Here is a 19,842-nt window from a genome sequence, read left to right as displayed (position 1 = left end):
CCATCTTTTTGTGAACTTATAACTGCTCTTAGAAAAGCTTTAAAAAGCAAATTTAAATAAAAAGGAAATAATTTATGAAAATAATTTTATAGTGAAGATGCCATTTTAATCCAATATTCATAGTGATCACCAAGAATGGCACAATTTGAAACCTTGCACCCCCTGATAAGAGGCAATGAGAACAGAATCACTTGTGTGATTTCCCGCTAAAGATGCATAGTTCAGTTCAGTTCAGTCACTCAGTTGTGTCCAACTCTGCGACCCTATGAATCACAGCATGCTAGGCCTCCCTGTCCATCACCAACTCCCGGAGTTCACTCAGATTCACGTCCATCGAGTTAGTGATGCCATCCAGCCATCTCATCCTCTGTCGTCCCCTTCTCCTCCTGCCCCCAATCCCTCCCAGCATCAGAGTCTTTTCCAATGAGTCAACTCTTCTCATGAGGTGGCCAAAGTACTGGAGTTCCAGCTTTAGCATCATTCCTTCCAAAGAAATCCCAGGAATGGATTGGTTGGATCTCCTTGCAGTCCAAGGGACTCTCAAGAGTCTTCTCCAACACCACAGTTCAAAAGCAAAGATGCATAACCCAAATCTAATCATGAGAAACCATCAGACACACACAAATTGAAGAACATTCAGAAGATAAGTGTCTTGTAATCTTCAAAAATGTCAGGATCAAGAAATCAAAGAATCATTGAGAACTATATCAGAAAACAGAAATAAACAAAAGAGGCATGACAACTAAACACCATGTATGATTGTGAACTGCCTCGATTTTCCATAAATAATGATACTGGAAAAAGTCGCAAAATTTGAAAGGAGTCTGAAGTAATGTCTATAATGCACCAGTGTTAATTTCCTGATTTTGATGGCATGTTGTGGTTATATAGGAAATAAACACTAAATTACTTGAGTTTGGAATAACATGATTTAGAGAGAAATGAAAAAAGAATGAAAGAAGTTTCTTCCAAGAAGATATCAGAACTAGGGAAACAACTTAGAAAACAAAAGAAATAAATAATTTAACTCCATAAAAGTAACTGAATAATTTATTTACAGATACACACTCAAGTGGTAAAACACAGTTTATACTAGGGAATATATATTTGCAATTCCTAATAAAACTCATAGGAAGAGACCTTCATTTTCAGATATTGTAGAGAAGTTATTTGGAAAAATTATGTTAAAAACAATTTGAAATGCTGGAGAGAATATAAACAACAGTTCTTTTAAAGTAATAAAGACAAGGCGAGATGACAGAACCATGTATAATGGGAAATAAACACCTTAGGTCACATATGGCTGTAAGTAGAATAGCAAATCATAAAGCTGCTTTTACTATGTGAATATGTTTATAAGAGAAAACTTGTTTTTCACGTTTGTTGCACTTCTTGTGTAACAGGTACACAATTCAAGGCCAAAGATGTAGACTCAACATTCAAACACTTAACAGTTAAAACCAGTTGCTCATGCTATAGAATTAGAAAGAAAATTACCTTACTGTAAGCAAACCTGGAGGAATAGAGGGGAAAAGGCTTAAGTAATTAAAGGTTAAAAAAAAAAAAAAACTGACCATGACAAGATGAGCCTCAATAATATTTTGAGCCATATTAATTTTTTTAGGTAAACCAGAGAACCCTAAAGATAAAACTTGAAAGAAGTCAGATAGAAACATGTGAATTATCTTCAAAGAAGAAGCAGAGGGTCAGCTGATTTCTCAGAAACAGCAATCCATTCATAATCCAGGAAGCAGAGAAATGCTACTTAATATAGCTATCACTTTCAAATTCTGTAACCACAAAAATTAACTTTTTAACACAAAGCCAAAAATACCCTCAGATAAAATAAAGTTGAAGATACCATCACTAGCACATACACTAATGAATATACTTATTTCATAGCAAAGGCAGACGATCTGTCACTGAAAGTCTAATATATAAGGGGAAATAGTGAAGAAAATGTAAAACGTGTGAATAAATCCAAACAAATAAGGAACATAAAAGTCAATGACAGTATAAGTCAGGTGGACAGGAGGTGAACAGTGATAAAATATTCTGTGGTGTTTTTACAATTCAGCCTCCAGATAACATTACATATTAAAGGGACTCTTAAAGATGTTTCACAAGAAAAACACTTAGGAAGGAATATGAGAATCTGGTCAAGGCATTAAAAAAAAGTTCATGTATTTGAGGAAAAGAATGTAAGCACTATTCAAGCTACTCTTTCTTTAGAAAATAAGATTATTTAATTATCAATGTTTCTAAATTATAGCATAATTTCTTTTAAATTATAGCATACTAAATAATATGAGTTTTATACATTTTTTATTTCCTGTAAATTAATAGCAAATATTAGATGGGTTTTGAAGATTTGAAAAAAAATATTCTAAGGTAACAGAACAGTTTTAATTTTCCTCATTGATTATTGAAATGATATTGCATGGTTTCGCTCACACAAACCTTTTTATAGTCCCATATGACCATAGAAAAAGAGGACTTTCTGTGCTGTTCCTCCTAAAAAAGCCTCTAACACAGGCTCCACATACTTTTGTGTTTATGTGAAGAAGCAGAAAATAAATATTTTAACTTTGAGGGCTACACACAATATCTGCACCATAGCCTTCCTCTTAAAAAAAATATCTAGCCTTAAAAACATATATAAATTCTTTCTAGACCCTGAGCTAAGCAGCTTTCTAGATTTAGCCCATCAGCCTTTATGTCAAAATATTTAACAGATGCCAAAAGTGAAATTTAGAAAAAACTAAGTCAAGAAGGAAAGAGAACCTGAGAAGTCCTATAACCATTAAAGAAAATAAGTCAACAGCCCACATTTTCCTATAATAAAACAATTGTACAGAAGAAATTTCTAAATGAATTCTAGATATTATTCAAGAAAGCATTAATACAATTGCATACACAAATTATTAATATATAAGGTAACAGAAAAAATGATAATACTTTCTGCCTCATTTTATGTGACTGTAGTAACTTTGATGTTTAAATATAATAGGAACAGTAATTTTACTGAGTGATATCTTGTATGAAAATGAATGATTTTATTTCTAGTATGACCCAGCAATCCCACTGCTGGGTGTACACACCGAGGAAACCAGAATTGAAAGAGACACGTGTACCCCAATGCTCATCACAGCACTGTTTATAATAGCCAGGACATGGAAGCAACCTAGATGCCCATCAGCAGATGAATGGATAAGAAAGCTGTGGTACATATACACAATGGAGTATTACTCAGCCATTAAAAAGAATACATTTGAATCAGTTCTAATGAGGTGGATGAAACTGGAGCCTATTATACAGAGTGAAGTAAGCCAGAAAGAAAAACACCAATACAGTATGAAAGTAAAAGTGAAGTCAGTTGTGTCTGACTCTTTGCGACCCAGTGGACTGTAGCTCACCAAGCTCCTCCGTCCATGGGATTCTCCAGGCAAGAATACTGGAGTGGGTTGCCATTTCCTTATACTAATGCATATATGTGGAATTTAGAAAGATGGTAACAATAACCCTGTATACAAGACAGCAAAAGAGTCACAGATGTATAGAACAGTCTTTTGGACTCTGTGGGAGAGGGAAAGGGTGGGGTGATTTGGGAGAATGGTATTGAAACATGTATAATATCATATAAGAACTGAACCATCAGTCCAGGTTTGATGCATTATACAGGATGCTTGTGGCTGGTGCACTGGGATGACCCAGAGGGATGGTACGGGGAGGGAGGTGGGAAGGGGGTTCAGGATGGGGAACACGTGTAAACAGTGGCGGATTCATGTTGATGTATGGCAAAACCAACACAATATTGTAAAGTAATTAGCCTCCAATTAAAATAAATAAATATAAATTAAAAAAGAAAATGAATGATTTTATGGAAGTAGAAATTTTAAACAAAGAAAGAGCAAATGGAATTTGACAATATAAAGCTTTATATCATTACCAGTGTGGCCTATTTCCAAGTCTTTAAGTTCAGTTCAAATAAGAAAAATAAGGTAATCCCTTGGTAACATACTGAAGGGAAAATAAAGAATTCAACAGATGGATACATATATTTGACAATATTTCATACTCATTTATGATTTAAAAGCATAGCAAACTAGGATTAAAAGAAAATCCTTTAATCCTATAAAAATATCTTTTAAAACAACATTAAGAAACTTCACAATTAATGATAACATGTTGAGCACTGTGCTTTTGAACTGTGGTGTTGGGGAAGACTCTTGAGAGTCCCTTGGACTGCAAGGAGATCCAACCAGTCCTTCCTAAAGGAAATCAGTCCTGAATATTCATTGGAAGGACTTATGCTGAAGCTGAAACTCCAATAGTTCAGCCATCTGCTGTGAAGAGCTGACTCATCTGAAAAGACCCTGATGCTGGGAAAGATTGAAGGCAGGAGAAGAAGGGGATGACAGAGGATGAGATGATTGGATGGCATCATCAACTCAATGGACATGAGTTTGGGTAAACTCTGGGAGTTGGTGATGGACAGGGAGGCCTGGTGTGCCATCGTCCATGGGGACACAAAGAGTTGGAGATGACTGAGTGATTGAACTGAACTGTTGAGCACTTTTTAAAATTAAGAACAAAATATAATCCCTCTCATATCATCTATTCAGTATTCTATTGGAGTTTTTTTCAATGCAGAAAGACAAGTCAAAAAAAAAGTTGTTCCTTTTTTTTCTTTGATCCAACTCACACTCTCCCCATCAGAGAGTGCTACAAAAATTCCCTCCACTTCACAGCAAGACTCTAATGTTGCCTGTGTGTGACTTTTCCAATTTCTCTCTCTCCATTCCCTTTAAGATCCACTATGGTAAGAATTCTGGACCCACATCATTGGAACCATAAAAGTAAGTTCACCTAGAATCTCCATGAAACTAAAGTCAATAGAACTCTCCACGTATTTGACTTAGCAGCTGTTGACTCAGTTAACACATTCTCCTCTCCAAATATGTTCTTTGCCAGTCTTCTAAGACACTCCAACCTCTTAGTTTTCCTCACAGTTCAAAGAATACTCTTTATTGGTTGTATTTGTTATTTTCTGTTCTTTTGTCCCACATCCTCCTCCTTCTCACACACACATCCTAATGTGGGTTTGTTCTTGAAAGCAGCTTTATTTCCCTTATGACTACACTCACTTTCTTGATATCTTACAGTCCCATCTCCCATCTATATGCTGATGACTTAAGAGACCAGTTTAGAAATCTTTCCTGAACTCATATAATCACAAAATTCCATTTATTTTAACATATCCAAAGATGAACTCAAGGTTTTACTCTTAATGCCCTACCACTGCAAATAAAAGCAAGTCAGTTTTCAGCCCAAAATGTTTTGAGTCATCTGTAACAATGCTCCCTAACATCTATGCATGAAACTACACCAATTTCTACTGTGCCAACTTTAAACCCAGAAGTCAGACTGATATTTTAACAACTTATTTCATACAATGTCAATCTTCTGCTAAAAATTCTGCAATATCATCCCATTTCAACTCAGAGTGAAAGACAAAATACAGTATCTTATGTCTTTGCTTCCTATAGTTGCTGTAAAATCACAAACTTTAGTTACTTAAACCACCACAAATTTATCCTCTTACAGTTCTGGAGGTCAGAAGGCTAAAGCAAGGTGTTGGCAGGGCTCTGCTCATTCTGGAGGCTCCAGATGAGACTCTGTTTCTTTGCCATCTCCAGCTGTTGGAGGGTCTATGCATTCCTTGGCCCCTGTTCCTTTCTTCCACATTTAAAGCTTGTTACTCTAATCTCTGGTTCCATTGTGGCATCCCTTTCCTTTGATTTTAACCCTCTTGCCTCATTCGTACAGGGAACCATGGGACTACATGGGGATCACATAGGAAATCCAGGATATAATCTCTCCTATCTCAAGAGCTTCAAATTTACCACAGCTATAAGTCTTTGTTTGCAATTTAGAATAACATCTACACAAATTCTGAGAATCAGGATGTGGATATCTTTGGATGTCAGAGGATGAGTTGGCTGGATGGCATCACCAAAGCAATTGGCATGAACTTGGGCAAACTCTGGGAGATGGTGAGGGACAGGGAGGCATGGCATGCTACAGTCCATGGGGTCATAAAGAGTTGGACACAAATGGGTGACTGAACAATAACAATAGTCTTTGAGGGAATTATTCTGTCTATCACATTCTGTAGGATCTGTGCATACTGTTAAACTTTCTGCCTTCCCCTTAGGTTGTTATTGTTGTTGTTGCCTCTTTTGCCCCAGGCACACATACCTCCTTGCCTTTCCTTGAATATTCATGGGGAATCTCTTGATTTAAAATATTTGTAGTAACTATTTCATCTTGATGCAAAAAAAAAAAAAAGAAAGAAAAATGTATTCCATTAATAGCTATTAGTTACCCCTTTCACTTCCTCCAAATCCTTTGCTTAAATATCACCTTTTTAGTGATGAAGTTTTGACCACCATCACTTGCTCTGTTCCATCCCTCAATATGCATTACCTTGCTTTCTCTCTTCTTTTCTTTATAAAAAAATATTTTCTTTACTTGGCTACACTGGGTCTTTGCTACAGCCTGTGGGATCTCATAGTTGCAGCATGTGAACTCTTAGCTGTGGAATATAGAATCTAGTTCCCTGACCAGGGACTGAACCCAGGCCCTCTGCATTGGGAGCATGGAGTCTTAGTCACTGGACCACCAGAGGAGTACCTTTCTCTTCTTTTCTAATAGCAACTTTTATCATGTAACATACCATAAGACTACTATATTTATTATATTTATTTTTAATTTCCTGCATTTCCCACCGAAAAAAAATAAAAGTGAGCTTCATGACGCAGGATGTGTTGTCTTTTATTCAGAGATGTAACCTGGTAACCTAGAGTGTGTCTAAAAATAATAAGTTCTCCACACCTATTATGGATTTCAGAATGAAACAACCAATAAGCAAGGAATAGATGACCTGAAGAAATGGTGGATAGAACACTTGAAAAACTTGTTGACACACACACAAAGTTCATTGTTATTTAGGAAAATGCCAATTAAAACATCAGATTTAAAAAAAGAAAAGTCTAAAAATAACAAAATTGAATCTCTACTTAGAATAAAAGAAACCGTTGTATACTGACAGTGGGAGTATGCACTGGTTAAAATTGAGGAAACTAAAACGGCAATACTTGGAAAAATTGAAGCTAGGCACACAGTAAAGATCAGCAAATTTACTCCTAATTATATACTCTTTCAATGTACATAAGCAAGAGAGTGCATGTACAGAAACATTCATAGAAGCACTGTGAGCAAGAACCAAAGTAAGGTGAAAAGACAACATGGTATCTCCATTATTGATAATAATGTAAAACTAAGTCCAAACACAGAGGTACTCTGCACAAAATATGGTTTAATTTCATAACCCCATTTGGGCGAAAGACATAAAAGAATATATGAGCAGATTACCTTAAATTTCAGAAACATTTAAAACTCAGCATGTTCTTTATGACTGGCTCAAACTATAAAGAAACACAAGGCATTATTAACCCCAAATGAATGTAATTGCCACTTTTATAAAGGAGAAATGATGTTGTTGCTAATAGACTGACACACAGAGGTTCTTAGGGACGACTAATTCTCCATTTCTTGACTGGGGTTGAGGTCATACACTTATTCGTTAAAATTTGTATGTGTGTTTTATTCAACTTTCAGCATGTATTACATTGAAAATAAAAAAGAATTAAGGGTCAATTAATAAAAAGAACTTACAGGTTAAAAAAAAAACTAGTTTAACAATAGAAAATTTGGTGAAGGATATAAACACTAATTTAAATAGAAAATGCTTTAAACACGTGAAGAAATGTTCACTCTCACTTAAAATAAGAGAAGTGTTTTAATTTACAAGATTGAAAAATTATTACAAATGTTGATAGTACAGAGATTTAAACAATTAAAGAGTTACATAGATATGAATTTGAGCAAACTTGGGAGATAGTGAAGGACAGGGAAGCCTGGTGTGTTGCAGTCCATGGGGTCGTAAAGAGCCGGACATGACTTAGCAACTGAACAACAAAAGTTGCTTACATACCTTGCTGTTGGCATAATAAATTCAAACAACATTAATGGAGAGCAATTTAGCAATATCTCTGAAAGTTTAAAGTTTCCAAACTTTACTTCAACATTTGAAGTCTAGTCATATTCCTAAAGCTATACTAGCACTGTGTGAAATAACATATGATTATATTACTTAATTTTTTAAAAGAATAAAAGTCCTTCAAAAGGAAATGGTAACATAAATTACAATATATTCACTGGAACTAATGCTATAAAGCTACTAAATGCTTTAAAAAATGAAATGTATCTTTTTGCCCTGAAATGGAATATATCAAGTTACATTTTTAAGTAAAAAACAAATCATGTTTTATAACATTGTATAAAGTACACCACCATTTATATAAAAACAAAACATTAAATACTTGTTAAGTAGTTCTATAATATCTTTTGGAGTATATATGTAAAAAAACAAAACAAAACAAAACCCAGAACTGATCAATGCAGTTTCTGAGGAAGAGAACTATGGATCCTGGTGGGAGTCATAATGGTAGTTTTAACTGTAATATATACCCTATTTTGCCTTTTAAATTTTATGCAAAGTTCATGCATTATCAATTCAACATATAAATTGAATAACAAACATATAACAACTACAGAAATAAATTGACTTTTCTATGAAGCAGTAGAAATATTCCTGTTACCAATGCAATTTTAGTTTTGTGCTGATATTATTCAGAAAAGAAAGTCAGGTAACCTATTCATCGCTGCACTCCTGGATGCTCAGCTCTCAGGAATGCATACACCAGTGCATGATTCACAACATTATCCCTCTGCTCCTCTGATCTCAGGATAACCCAGTATTTACAAACTAGATTTGGTGCTAAGCTTATGATGTTTTTTTGTATATAGTGGCAGGACTAGTATCAGGGAAAATTGAAGAATTCAATTTTCTTGGACTTTTTTGGGAGTATTTGGGAGATACAACACTGAACTGAGGAGTTCACTGAGGGAATTTAAGCTAAACAGCAGTCAAAATAGGAGATGTTCCTTGAGATAAATGCTATAGTAGTACACATTCTTATAGCTTAATTTCCTATTTGATAAAATAATTTTAATCCTGGATTGAGATTTAATATCTTAATTTAAAATTCTAAATATAATAACTTTATGTAGTCTATAAATGCATAAAGTATAGCTTTAAAAGTGAGGTTAGTGAAAGAATTTTACCAGAGAGAATCTGAAATTTGCATAAAGTGTTTTTGCTTCCTGTAGATTAGAGTTCTAGGGAGAAAACCAAAGGTTTGTATATTATATCCCAGCAAAATCATTGTTCCCTTTTCTAAACTTAGTTCATCTACCTGCAAACTAATATGCTTTTCTTTAACTTCTATTTATAATTACCAGGAGCCCATGAAATGCAGTTACTCAATTAGCAACACAGTAATACAACCACCAACAATATTAATAATGATAATAAAATTCAGATTAAATCATGTTTTTTGATAAAACGAAAGTAGAAGTTTGACTATACTGGATTCCCCTTGTGGCTCAGCTGGTAAAGAATTCGCCTGCAATGCGGGAGACTTGGGTCTGATCCCGGGTTGGGAAAATCCCCTAGAAAGGGAAAGGCTACCCGTTCCAGTATTCTGGCTTGAAGAATTCCATGGAACGTATAGTCCATGGGGTGGCAAAGAGTCAGACATAATTATATTCTGTAAATATTTAAGAATTCATTTCAGAAAATTTATTGAAGTGTACTGTCCTTTTCTATTCAGGTTTTCATAAGAAGCAACTGAGAATTTGAATATTTGAACATATTCCAAGTATGAGACATTGATGAGCAAGCATAATAACAGGCATCCCCTTTTTTCATTTTCTTTACTGAAAAGAACATTATTGTTTAGTACAAAGAGGACAAAAATTTAATTGACTATATAATTGTATATTGTCTCCAAGAAAGAAAATGAGAGGGCTTTGGTAGAAATTCATAATGCCATAATAATAATTTCCTATGCTTCATGGCCATTATACACTCACTTCTTACTGATTAATTATACTGAGAGACTTTCTACAGAACAAATTTAAGTGAGATTTCAATACATTTTTCATTTACAGAGATTTCTCTCAAACTTTACCAAATGTCTGAGTCAATTTTCACATAATCTTCATTAGAAGATTATTATATTTCTTAAAGTTCTGTATTTGAAAAATGATGGGTTAAATTGTAGATCTAAATTTTTCTTAACTTTAATATTTTAAAATAATAGCTAATATTTTAAAAAGTTTATTTGGCACAGAGAAATTGAGTCATTTTTAAAAAATTATTACCCGTCTATTATTATTATCAAAGTACTTCTATCTACTTGTGTTACTAACATTTGTGAATTAATTGGTCTAAAAGCATAGAAATAATATTTTTAGAAAATAAATCTATAATTATCTATTATATAAGATATACTCCAATGAAAATAAATTCAGGGGACACAGCATAGAGATGTAGATTTTAAAAGATGCTGGGTGACAAATTGAAGAAGCAGAAAAAAGAGACGAGAGAGCTTCTGTGTGGAGGGGATTATAAAATGGTAAGTCCAAGAGAAGGGTATATAAAAATAAGTCTGGTGGGAAAGAAAAGATGGAAACATAGCTTCTCTGGGTTACTAAATCAAGGGTATAAAGATGAGTGGAAAGACAGCGTTCCCACAATTCACTAGAGTACAGGAAGGGCAGTGAGCGTGGTAAACTATTTAGGTGATGTGGATGTACTGTTGTTTTGTGAGGGTTACAGAGATATAGCATGTTATGTAAGTAAGTTCATGGAAGAGTTTAGTAATTCTATACTGTCACTACTACCAGTAAGAACTTTTAAGTAAAAGAATGATTAAAGTTGTTTTTTATATATGAGTATCCCATACTTAATTCCATTTATCTTTTTTTAATTCAATATTTGGCATTGGATATTTTATTGGAAAGTGCTAACAAGAAGTCTATTTCCCCTTAGTTCAAATGGGAAAAAATAGAATGCTTACACATTAAACCCAAATTCAAAACCAATTTCTTAAAAATGTAAATAAAGCAGTAAAATCTCTATGTAAGAATAACATGCTATAACATTAATACATAAAATGCTTAAATCAGTGTTACCTGATCACTTATGAGTTAACATGAATTAGTATGGCTTCCCAAAAAAGCATACAAAATTTTAGGTGCACATTTTATTTTACAGCCTCTCTTATCTTTAAACCACTTATGGGTGGTTTTGAACTTCTACCACGCATATCTGGAACATAGCTTAAGATCTTCCTGAATTTAACTACTTTGTTAAAATGTTATAGTGAGCTTTGAGGATGTGAGCCTAATTTTCCAATGTAACTTCTAGCTGAAATATTGAGAGATAATGACATTGGATGCATTTTGAAAATGAAAAACCAAAGGTGGTCTGCCTGGAAAACAGTGTCAGGGTTGTGCAGGACATATCTTTATTTAAAAATACTTGAGGATTAGTAGAGTCTTTATAAATTCTAATTCAGGTTCATCTTTTTTTTTATTGTGGGCTTTACCTATATTAAACTCCCTGATGGCTCAGATGATAAAGTGTCTGCCTGCAATGCAGGAGACCCGGGTTTGATCCCTGGGTTGGGAAAATCCCTTGGAGAAGGAAATGGCAACCCACTCCAGTACTCTTACCTGGAAAATTCCATGGACAGAGGAGCCTGGTAGGTTACAGCCCATGGGGGTCACTGACTTTGTGAATGTTTAAAGTCGGGTGATTCTCTTATGAATAACACTTTACCTATATTAAGGAAATAACGTCTATGTGAAAGTGAAAGTGAAGTAGCTCAGTCATGTCCCACTCTTTGAGACCCTGTGGAGTGTAGCCTACCAGGCTCTTCTCTCCATGGGATTCCCAGGCAAGATACTGGAGTGGGTTGCCATTTCCTTCTTCAGGGGATCTTCCCAACCCAGGGACGTCTATATTCACCTCAAAAATCCAAATATCTCATCAAGAAGGTTTTCATTAATCATTTAATCTAAAGGATTTTCTGTTGATGTCTATCAAGTCATTCTGATTTATTTTCTTCCAGGATATTTTCCAACTAAAATCACTCACTGTATTAATTTGTTTTGTGCTCAGTCCTTTTATGGTGTTCATTACTAGGGTTCAGATAGAAAATAACTCTATCACAAGACCGTTCCTTCTCCCATCTTAGCACTAAAGCAAGCCTATATGTATGGAACAGCTAAATGTGTATGTGTTTTATGTAGGTTCTCTTCATCATGCTTGTATTTAAAAAAAGAAAAAGAAAGAAAAAATCACCTGGGAACTTTTGGCCTCAACATCACAGCTTTTAAAATGTCAAAGTGAGTGCTTCTAACTCTCTAAACTCCGATATAAAGTTCTTCCACAAGTTCACCTGAGAACTTCTTCCTCCGTAGGAAGATTGCAGTGGGGAGGTCAGCACAGTTTCTTCTACCTTAGTTCCAACTAGTCCTTCCCTGGTTGCAACTAGGTTTGATTTGATTGTACCCATATTATTACAGACAAAACACATACAATCTAATTTGGTGAATGCAGTTGGTACTTTCTGACTTTGTGAATATTTAAAGTCGGGTGATTATCTTATGAATAACACTTTTATTCTTTTCCCTGATTTTGGAAGACATTTCTTCTAGAAATTTCCAATAATAACTTAATTATAAACTGCTGCATATTAAAAGCCCCTTCCAAAGAAATAAACAGACAAATAAAAATAACTTGCCTCTCCAGGCTCGTCATTTAATAGCATAGATTAGTGTAATGCAAATCTCAAATTAAGTCAGGATAACAAAAAGTTATGAGACTCTTTTCATCTCAGACAGAGCACAAGTCCCAGAAGCCTCGGACAAAATAGTAAGTGCCAAATATTGCTGCGTTTCAGGCTTTTGGGGTCTGTGCGGTTTCTAAGACAGAAAGAGTCTCATAACTTTTTGTTATCCTGACAATGTAGGAGATGTAGGAGACACGCCAATATTTTATAATAACCTATAAGGGAAAAGAATCTGAAAAAGAATATATATGTGTGTGTATATATATATTCACTTTGCTATACACCTAAATCTAACACAACATTGTAAATCAACTATACTTCAATAATAATAATAATAATCTATCATTGGGAAAAAAAGAATCTACGTGTTAAATGTATTTCACATTTAGAGAATGATGACATCAATGAGACTATCAGATCTGAATCACTTGGAGGCCCCAAGAATCTCTTTCATGTGTCCAGATGGTGTATTTTTACATTAAGTCAATAAGTTAAGACAGTTGCCCTAATTATTTATTAAAATTATTATGTTTTTACTTCCTAGAATGAATTATTTTATTGATACTATGCTGACTCAGAATCAGATTTATTGTTGCTCAATTATGTTATTAAGTTTTTAGTGTTTGGGGATCTTTCTCATTCTCTGCTTTTGATTAAAAATCTATTTTTAGCATGTTTTTCTCAACTTCAGAATCATTATTATATACTGTGCAAAATTTGGACAGTAAATAGAATTAGTAATTCACTTAGAACTGTGTGTTTATTACAGCTCAAAGTAAATTCAAGCATATCTAGCTTAATGTCATTATTTATTTGAATTTTTGGAAGCCTAGAAATTTGAAATTATTTAGAGCAAGTGAAACAGGCAATGGAAATCTGTGATAAGCTATGTGTAAAAAAAATTAATAAAAATAGTTGATAAACACAATGTTTCTCAAATCTTAAATTGGGGAATTAAAAAATGTTCATAGGAAGTTGAGATATGAAAGCAGCATAGAGCAAACTAGATACTTGAAGTTCAAGTTATAAAACCCTTGTTTTGGAAGGTAAAGAAAGGTTAGCAGACACTATCTCATCTTAAAGGTCAATATTGTGATTAGTTCACTGAAAAAGGAAAAAAACTTAGGAGAAACGTATTTTGGTTTAGAATACATTTGATTAAATTATTTAGAGGAAAATATTTTTTTGCTTATTGAGAGGTGAACAAAGAAATGCTTTGAGTTCATCATGGGTTTAGCTAGTTTCTTAATAAAAGCCATGGCAGTGGCAATTCCGCCACTGGCTTTCTTCTTCTTTTTCTCAGTCTTCCTTTATTTCTTCTTATTCTTTTTCTTAATAAATGGGTTTTTAAATGCTTATATATTTCATATTTATAATTTAATCATATAAAATTAAAAATATAATGTACATTTGTTGTTGTTTAGTTGCTAAGTTCTATCCAACTCTTCTGTGATTCCATGGACTGTAGCCCACCAGGGTCATCTGTACATAGTATTTCCCAGGCAAGAACACTAGAGTACATGGTATTTCCCATGCAAGAACACTAGAGTTGCCATTTCCTTCTGCAGGGGATCTTCCAGACCCAGGGATCGAACCTGCATCTCCTGCATTAGCAGGCAGATTCTTTACCACTGAGGCACCAGGGTAGCCTATAATGTACATTAATATAATATGTACATTATATATACATAGGAGAGTGAAAAAGTTGGCTTAAACCTCAACATTCAGAAAACGAAGATCATGGCATCTTGTCCCATCACTTCATGGGAAATAGATGGGGAAACAGTGGAAACAGTGTCAGACTTTATTTTGGGGGGCTCCAAGATCACTGCAGATGGTGACTGCAGCCATGAAATTAAAAGACGCTTACTCCTTGGAACAAACGTTATGACCAACCTAGATAGCATATTCAAAAACAGAGACCTTACTTTGACAACTAAGGTCTGCCTATTCAAGGCTATGGTTTTCCCAGTGGTCATGTATGGATGTGAGATTTGGACTGTGAAGAAAGCTAAGCGCCGAAGAATTGATGCTTTTGAACTGTGGTGTTGAAGAAGACTCTTGAGAGTCCCTTGGACTGCAAGGAGATCCAACCAGTCCATTCTGAAGGAGATTAGCCCTGGGTGTTCTTTGGAAGGAATGATACTAAAGCTGAAACTCCAGTACTTTGGCCACCTCATGAGAAGAGCTGACTCATTGGAATAGACTCTGATGCTGGGAGGGATTGGGGGCAGGAGGAGAAGGGGACAAGAGAGGATGAGATGGCTGGATGGCATCACCGACTCAATGGATGTGAGTTTGAGTGAACTCTGGGAGTTGGTGATGAACAGGGAGGCCTGGTGTGCTGCGATTCATGGGGTCGCAAAGAGTCGGACACGACTGAGCAACTGAACTGAACTGAACTGATGTATATATAATGTACATTATAGGCTACCCTGGTGGCTCAGTGGTAAATATATAAATATAAGTATATATTTATATATAAGGCAAAACCACTGATATGATCACACAGTAGATGGGAAATGAAGGCCAGAAGAAGTTAACTGATTTAAGCACCGAGAGAGAAAAATAGTGGCAGTAGCAAGGATATATATGAGTGTTTAGACTGGCAGTTACATGTTTTTCCTAAGCTTTCTTCTGCTTTAACCCAATGAGGACAAGGGGTTCTTTCTCTTGCTTTAATTCTGTAAGCAGTAATGGGTTTTTATATAAGAAATTATATGCCATCCATTTTTTTACAGGATCTATTGGCTGTTTTGCAAGCTTCCCTTGTTAGTCAGCTGGTAAAGAATTTGCCTGCAATTCAGGAGACCTGGATTTGATCCCTGGAGAAGGGAAAGGCTACCCACTCCAGTATTTTGACTGGAGAATTCCAGGGACTGCATAATCCACGGGGTCTCAAAGAGTCAGACGCTACTGAGCGACTTTCACTTTCTCATTTTCTCACATTGGCTGCTCGGTATTTAAAGGTTCCCCCTCTTTATGCATGTGCTTTTCAGTTTTGTCCTCAATTCCCCATTGTAAGTCTCTTCACTGACTCTACTCAGAGCTCCCACTATGTTTCCCACAACAATGGAGTGTCTGTCATTGTCTTCCCATGTGTCTAGTATTTGGAACAATTATAACTTCTACCTCTAAACTAAACTATTCGTTGAATCACTTAGCATCAATATTACATATTTACTTTAAACAAAGTAAAACTAGAACCAGAATTTCTGAAAGAATGAATATGTAATACATTTGTTATAAGTAATGTTGGAAAGACTATCTAGGAAATTTCAAAAAAAAATTATATCTTATGAAGAGAATATATCTTAGCCCCTATTATATTCATTAAAATGCACATTTATAAAATATTCTATATTGCATATTATCTTTTTTGCATACACACATTGATATGTTTATCTCTAAAATAAGATCTTTATATAAGTAATTAATGCAATATAAACATTCAATGATAATATGCACATATACTATATATATATTATATTGTATAAGGCAATAGACAAGGAAAATTTAAAGATAGATATCTCACAGGTTGGGCTTCCCTCGTAGCTCAGTCATTAGAGAATCCACCTAAAATGCAGGAGACCTGGGTTCAATTTCTGGGTCGGGAAGATCCTCTGGAGAGGGAAATGGCTACCCACTCCAGTATTCTTCCCTGGAAAAGCCCATGGATGGAGGAGTCTGGCAGGCTACAGTCTATGGGGTTGCAGGAGTTAGACAAGACTGAGATCAAGCATACATACTCATAGGTCACTACATGAATAAATGATAGAAATACAAAATGGACTTGAAATATAAGCTAAATAACAGATGCTCTGAATATCAGAAGTAAAGTCAGAGTTACAGCATTGAATATATTTATTTCTGTTGATCTGGTAGCTCAGAACACATAGAAGAAACTGGTGAGCACATTCTTTAACTTCCTTATGACTCTACTTATTAAAGAGTTTTCTGACTTGCTTTTATAGAGCAGACTATGGAAGCAGCACTTGAGTTGCTTATCAAAATGCATATGTCTTTTAAGTATTTACCGTCTTTAATACCCCATAGTAATGTAAATTCTACATTAGTGTTCCCCACGAAAGAGTTAAGTGGTACCAGACCACCACTCTGAGAATTCAGTCCAATACAACTCAGGTTAATCCAATCAACTAAATATTAAAATCTAAGGGTTAGAAAAGGAGACATGAAGTTTTTGATTTCAAGTTATTGATATTTTTTGTAGAGAGTACAAATGAAAGCACATAAAGTAGCTTGACTATCACAACAGCACATAATGCAATAATAATCAATTTAGCAACATTTATTACTCATTAAGGACTAGATGAAGGAAAATCTATGCAAATAACTGCTATGTCTAGGAAGAACCAAATGAAACCATTTATAATTTGTATGGATCAAATTTCAGTTATTATATTTTCATGTGGTTGGTTACATAAACTGAAAGTTGCCTATTGCAGCAACCATAAAATTTGCCTTCACCTTCTGATCTCAGGCATTTGATCAGATGACACTTGTGATAAGTCCACTACTGCTTGCTTTCTGGTAAAATTGCTTGGGTTGCCGTTTCTTTTTTTCTCCTTCCAGGCAATATGACATTTAACCTTTAATGCCATCATTCTTATATTGCCAGAAATTTTAAAAGGATTGAAATAACTGGAACATGAAAAAACATACTAAAGTGTTTAAAAATCAATGAACATATATTTTCTCAAATTCTTTTTCTTAGAAGACAAAAACTTCAAGCATGATTTTAATTAGGTTGATGCAATAACTGCTGACACAATCATGGAGCTATCATAATTTTATAGTCTTCACTAGAGCTGTAAGAACATGTGATTATATCTGTTTGTCTTTTGTGTGTTTAACTTTTTTTCCCTTTAACATAGTTTCATAAACTGTCCATAAAAATAATAACACCATTAAAATAATTCTTTCTTTAAGAAATTACCTAATTTTGATTAGATTCAGATGGTGCCAAGAAAGAAAACTGAAATTAATACAACCCAGTGTATAAAAGCATTCATCGTTAATTTTGTCACATTTATCCTTCCATTCCTAACCACAGATCATTTTCTTCCCAAACTTTTATAACTGAACAGCATGAAATCTCCTCATATGATCATATCCTGATTAGAAAACTACTTTAACTGCTTGTCTTTCCATTTGTTTCTCCCTTACATAAATGTACCTGTGGTAGGACTTTAGAAAAATAAGTAACATTAATATTTGGAATACATTTTCTTATAAGTAAGCATTCTTTTGGCCTTAGGTCATGTTTCTAATGACATTTGCTTTCTCATTCTGCAAAATATCAAAGAACTTCTAAATACATCTTTTCTTCCTCACTAAAGTCAACAGCAATGAGACTATATGCGTAAATATTCATGCATTGTCAATTTAAGTGACTAGATTGACATACAGTTTTCTTCCAATCATTGATTTTTAAATACAAATTCTGAAATTGCAATTTTGTTACCTCTAATCCATGAGGTAGTAGGCAGAATTAATTCTAGTAAGTGAACTCCTATATTTATCATTCCGTATTCATTACATAGTTTTAAAATTCTAATTTGTATTCCATAATCAAATATTGCTTTAGAAATATTTAAAGAATAAAATTTGTAAGAATGGTAATTTTTACAAACTTCAAGTATTCCTTATGAGATATTATATATATATATATATATATATATATATATAAAAGAATGTAAATATTTGCAATTTCAATACAGACTTACCTTGCCAACATATTGGTAATCAGATCCTGTATATTCCTCCAGTAAGAAAAATTGATTCCACATCCAACCACGCTTTTGACGATGAAGTATTTTGCCATCACTCCTCGGTACACGTGCACCTAAAATTCTTTTCTGAGGCACAGGAGTCCTTCTGAACATTATCTCTGGAGAACAGAAATGTGGCAGGCATACCCAGAGTAGAAATAGTAGCAAAAATTGATATATTGTCATAGTTCACTTCTTGACAATTTCCAACGTGGATGAAGAAAAAGGAGTCTTATTTTACTCGGTTGAATTTTACTGTATTTCAACTGGTTTCCAACATTTCATCAATGTTTTGGACATGTTTCCAAAAGCTTCAAACAAACAAACAAATTAAAAAAAGTCAGTTGACAACATTATAAATGTTACCTGTCACTTTAAATTTAATGTGACAAAGATTAATTAATGATAGCAATGAAAATATTTACCTTCCCTCTCTTACATAAAGTAATTGCTAGAGATATGACATTGGAGATATGACTTGTCTAATAAGATGTCTATAAGAATAGATGATTGCAAATAATTTCAAACAAATTCCAAAGAAAGGACATATTAAGCCTTATTTTTTTTTTTTTTTCCTTTTGGAACTTTACTAGTTTTTAGGAATTATAACCCCTGTATAGAGTGGAGATGTAGTTAATTTTACATGTCAACTTTCCCAAAGTAATTTAACATAAATTAAAATTCTGAAAACAAAATAGTGATTTTTAATAACTACAGGAAATAAGCACTTATCATGCAATGCAATGATATTCAAATAATTATTTTAAACAGCAGCACGGTTTCTTCAATTTTCATCCACCTCAAAGATAAAAAAAGCCAAAATAAAAAAAAAATCTGAGCGTCTTCAGTTGAAGACTTTTCTTCTCTCCTCTCTCAGGTAGATCTGTGAAACAAATAGAGCTTCCTAGAGTAGAAAATAAAAATCACAATTACAGTAAATCAACATGTGACATAATTTACACTACTGTGTATAAGGATTTAATCATGCTGAAAGTTCCAGCTTTGACACATTTGCACAATGTATCACCACAGACTTGCCCCTATGCTAATCTGGAATTCCATGATGCCCCAGCCTTCTCACTGCTCTCCACCTGCAGTTATTTTTTGCTCAGCAGTGTATCTCTGGTAAATCCTGTGTGTGTGTGTGTGTGTGTGTTACTTATTCAGTCATGTCTGACTATTTGTGAACAAATGGACTGTAGCCCACCAGGCTCCTCTGT

The 19,842-nt window shown here is 34.2% G+C and overlaps 1 protein-coding gene across 1 annotated transcript in view; it reads right to left on the bottom strand.

The window, feature by feature from the left end:
* The window catches only part of LOC128065957 (cadherin-10), a 112,775-nt gene extending 93,967 nt beyond the window's left edge, over window positions 1-18,808 (bottom strand). Inside the window, exon 1 of the mRNA XM_052659002.1 lies at window positions 18,578-18,808. Coding sequence (XP_052514962.1) covers window positions 18,578-18,808 — 231 coding nt within the window. The remainder of the gene's footprint in view (window positions 1-18,577) is intronic.
* Between the last annotated feature and the right edge of the window lie 1,034 nt (window positions 18,809-19,842).

The sequence above is a fragment of the Budorcas taxicolor genome, chromosome 20 (genome assembly GCF_023091745.1).
Source record: "Budorcas taxicolor isolate Tak-1 chromosome 20, Takin1.1, whole genome shotgun sequence".
In the NCBI taxonomy this organism is placed as follows: Eukaryota; Metazoa; Chordata; class Mammalia; order Artiodactyla; family Bovidae; genus Budorcas; species Budorcas taxicolor.
The sequence above is the reverse complement of the archived record's forward strand: the minus strand, read 5'-3'. Positions and strand labels throughout refer to the sequence as shown.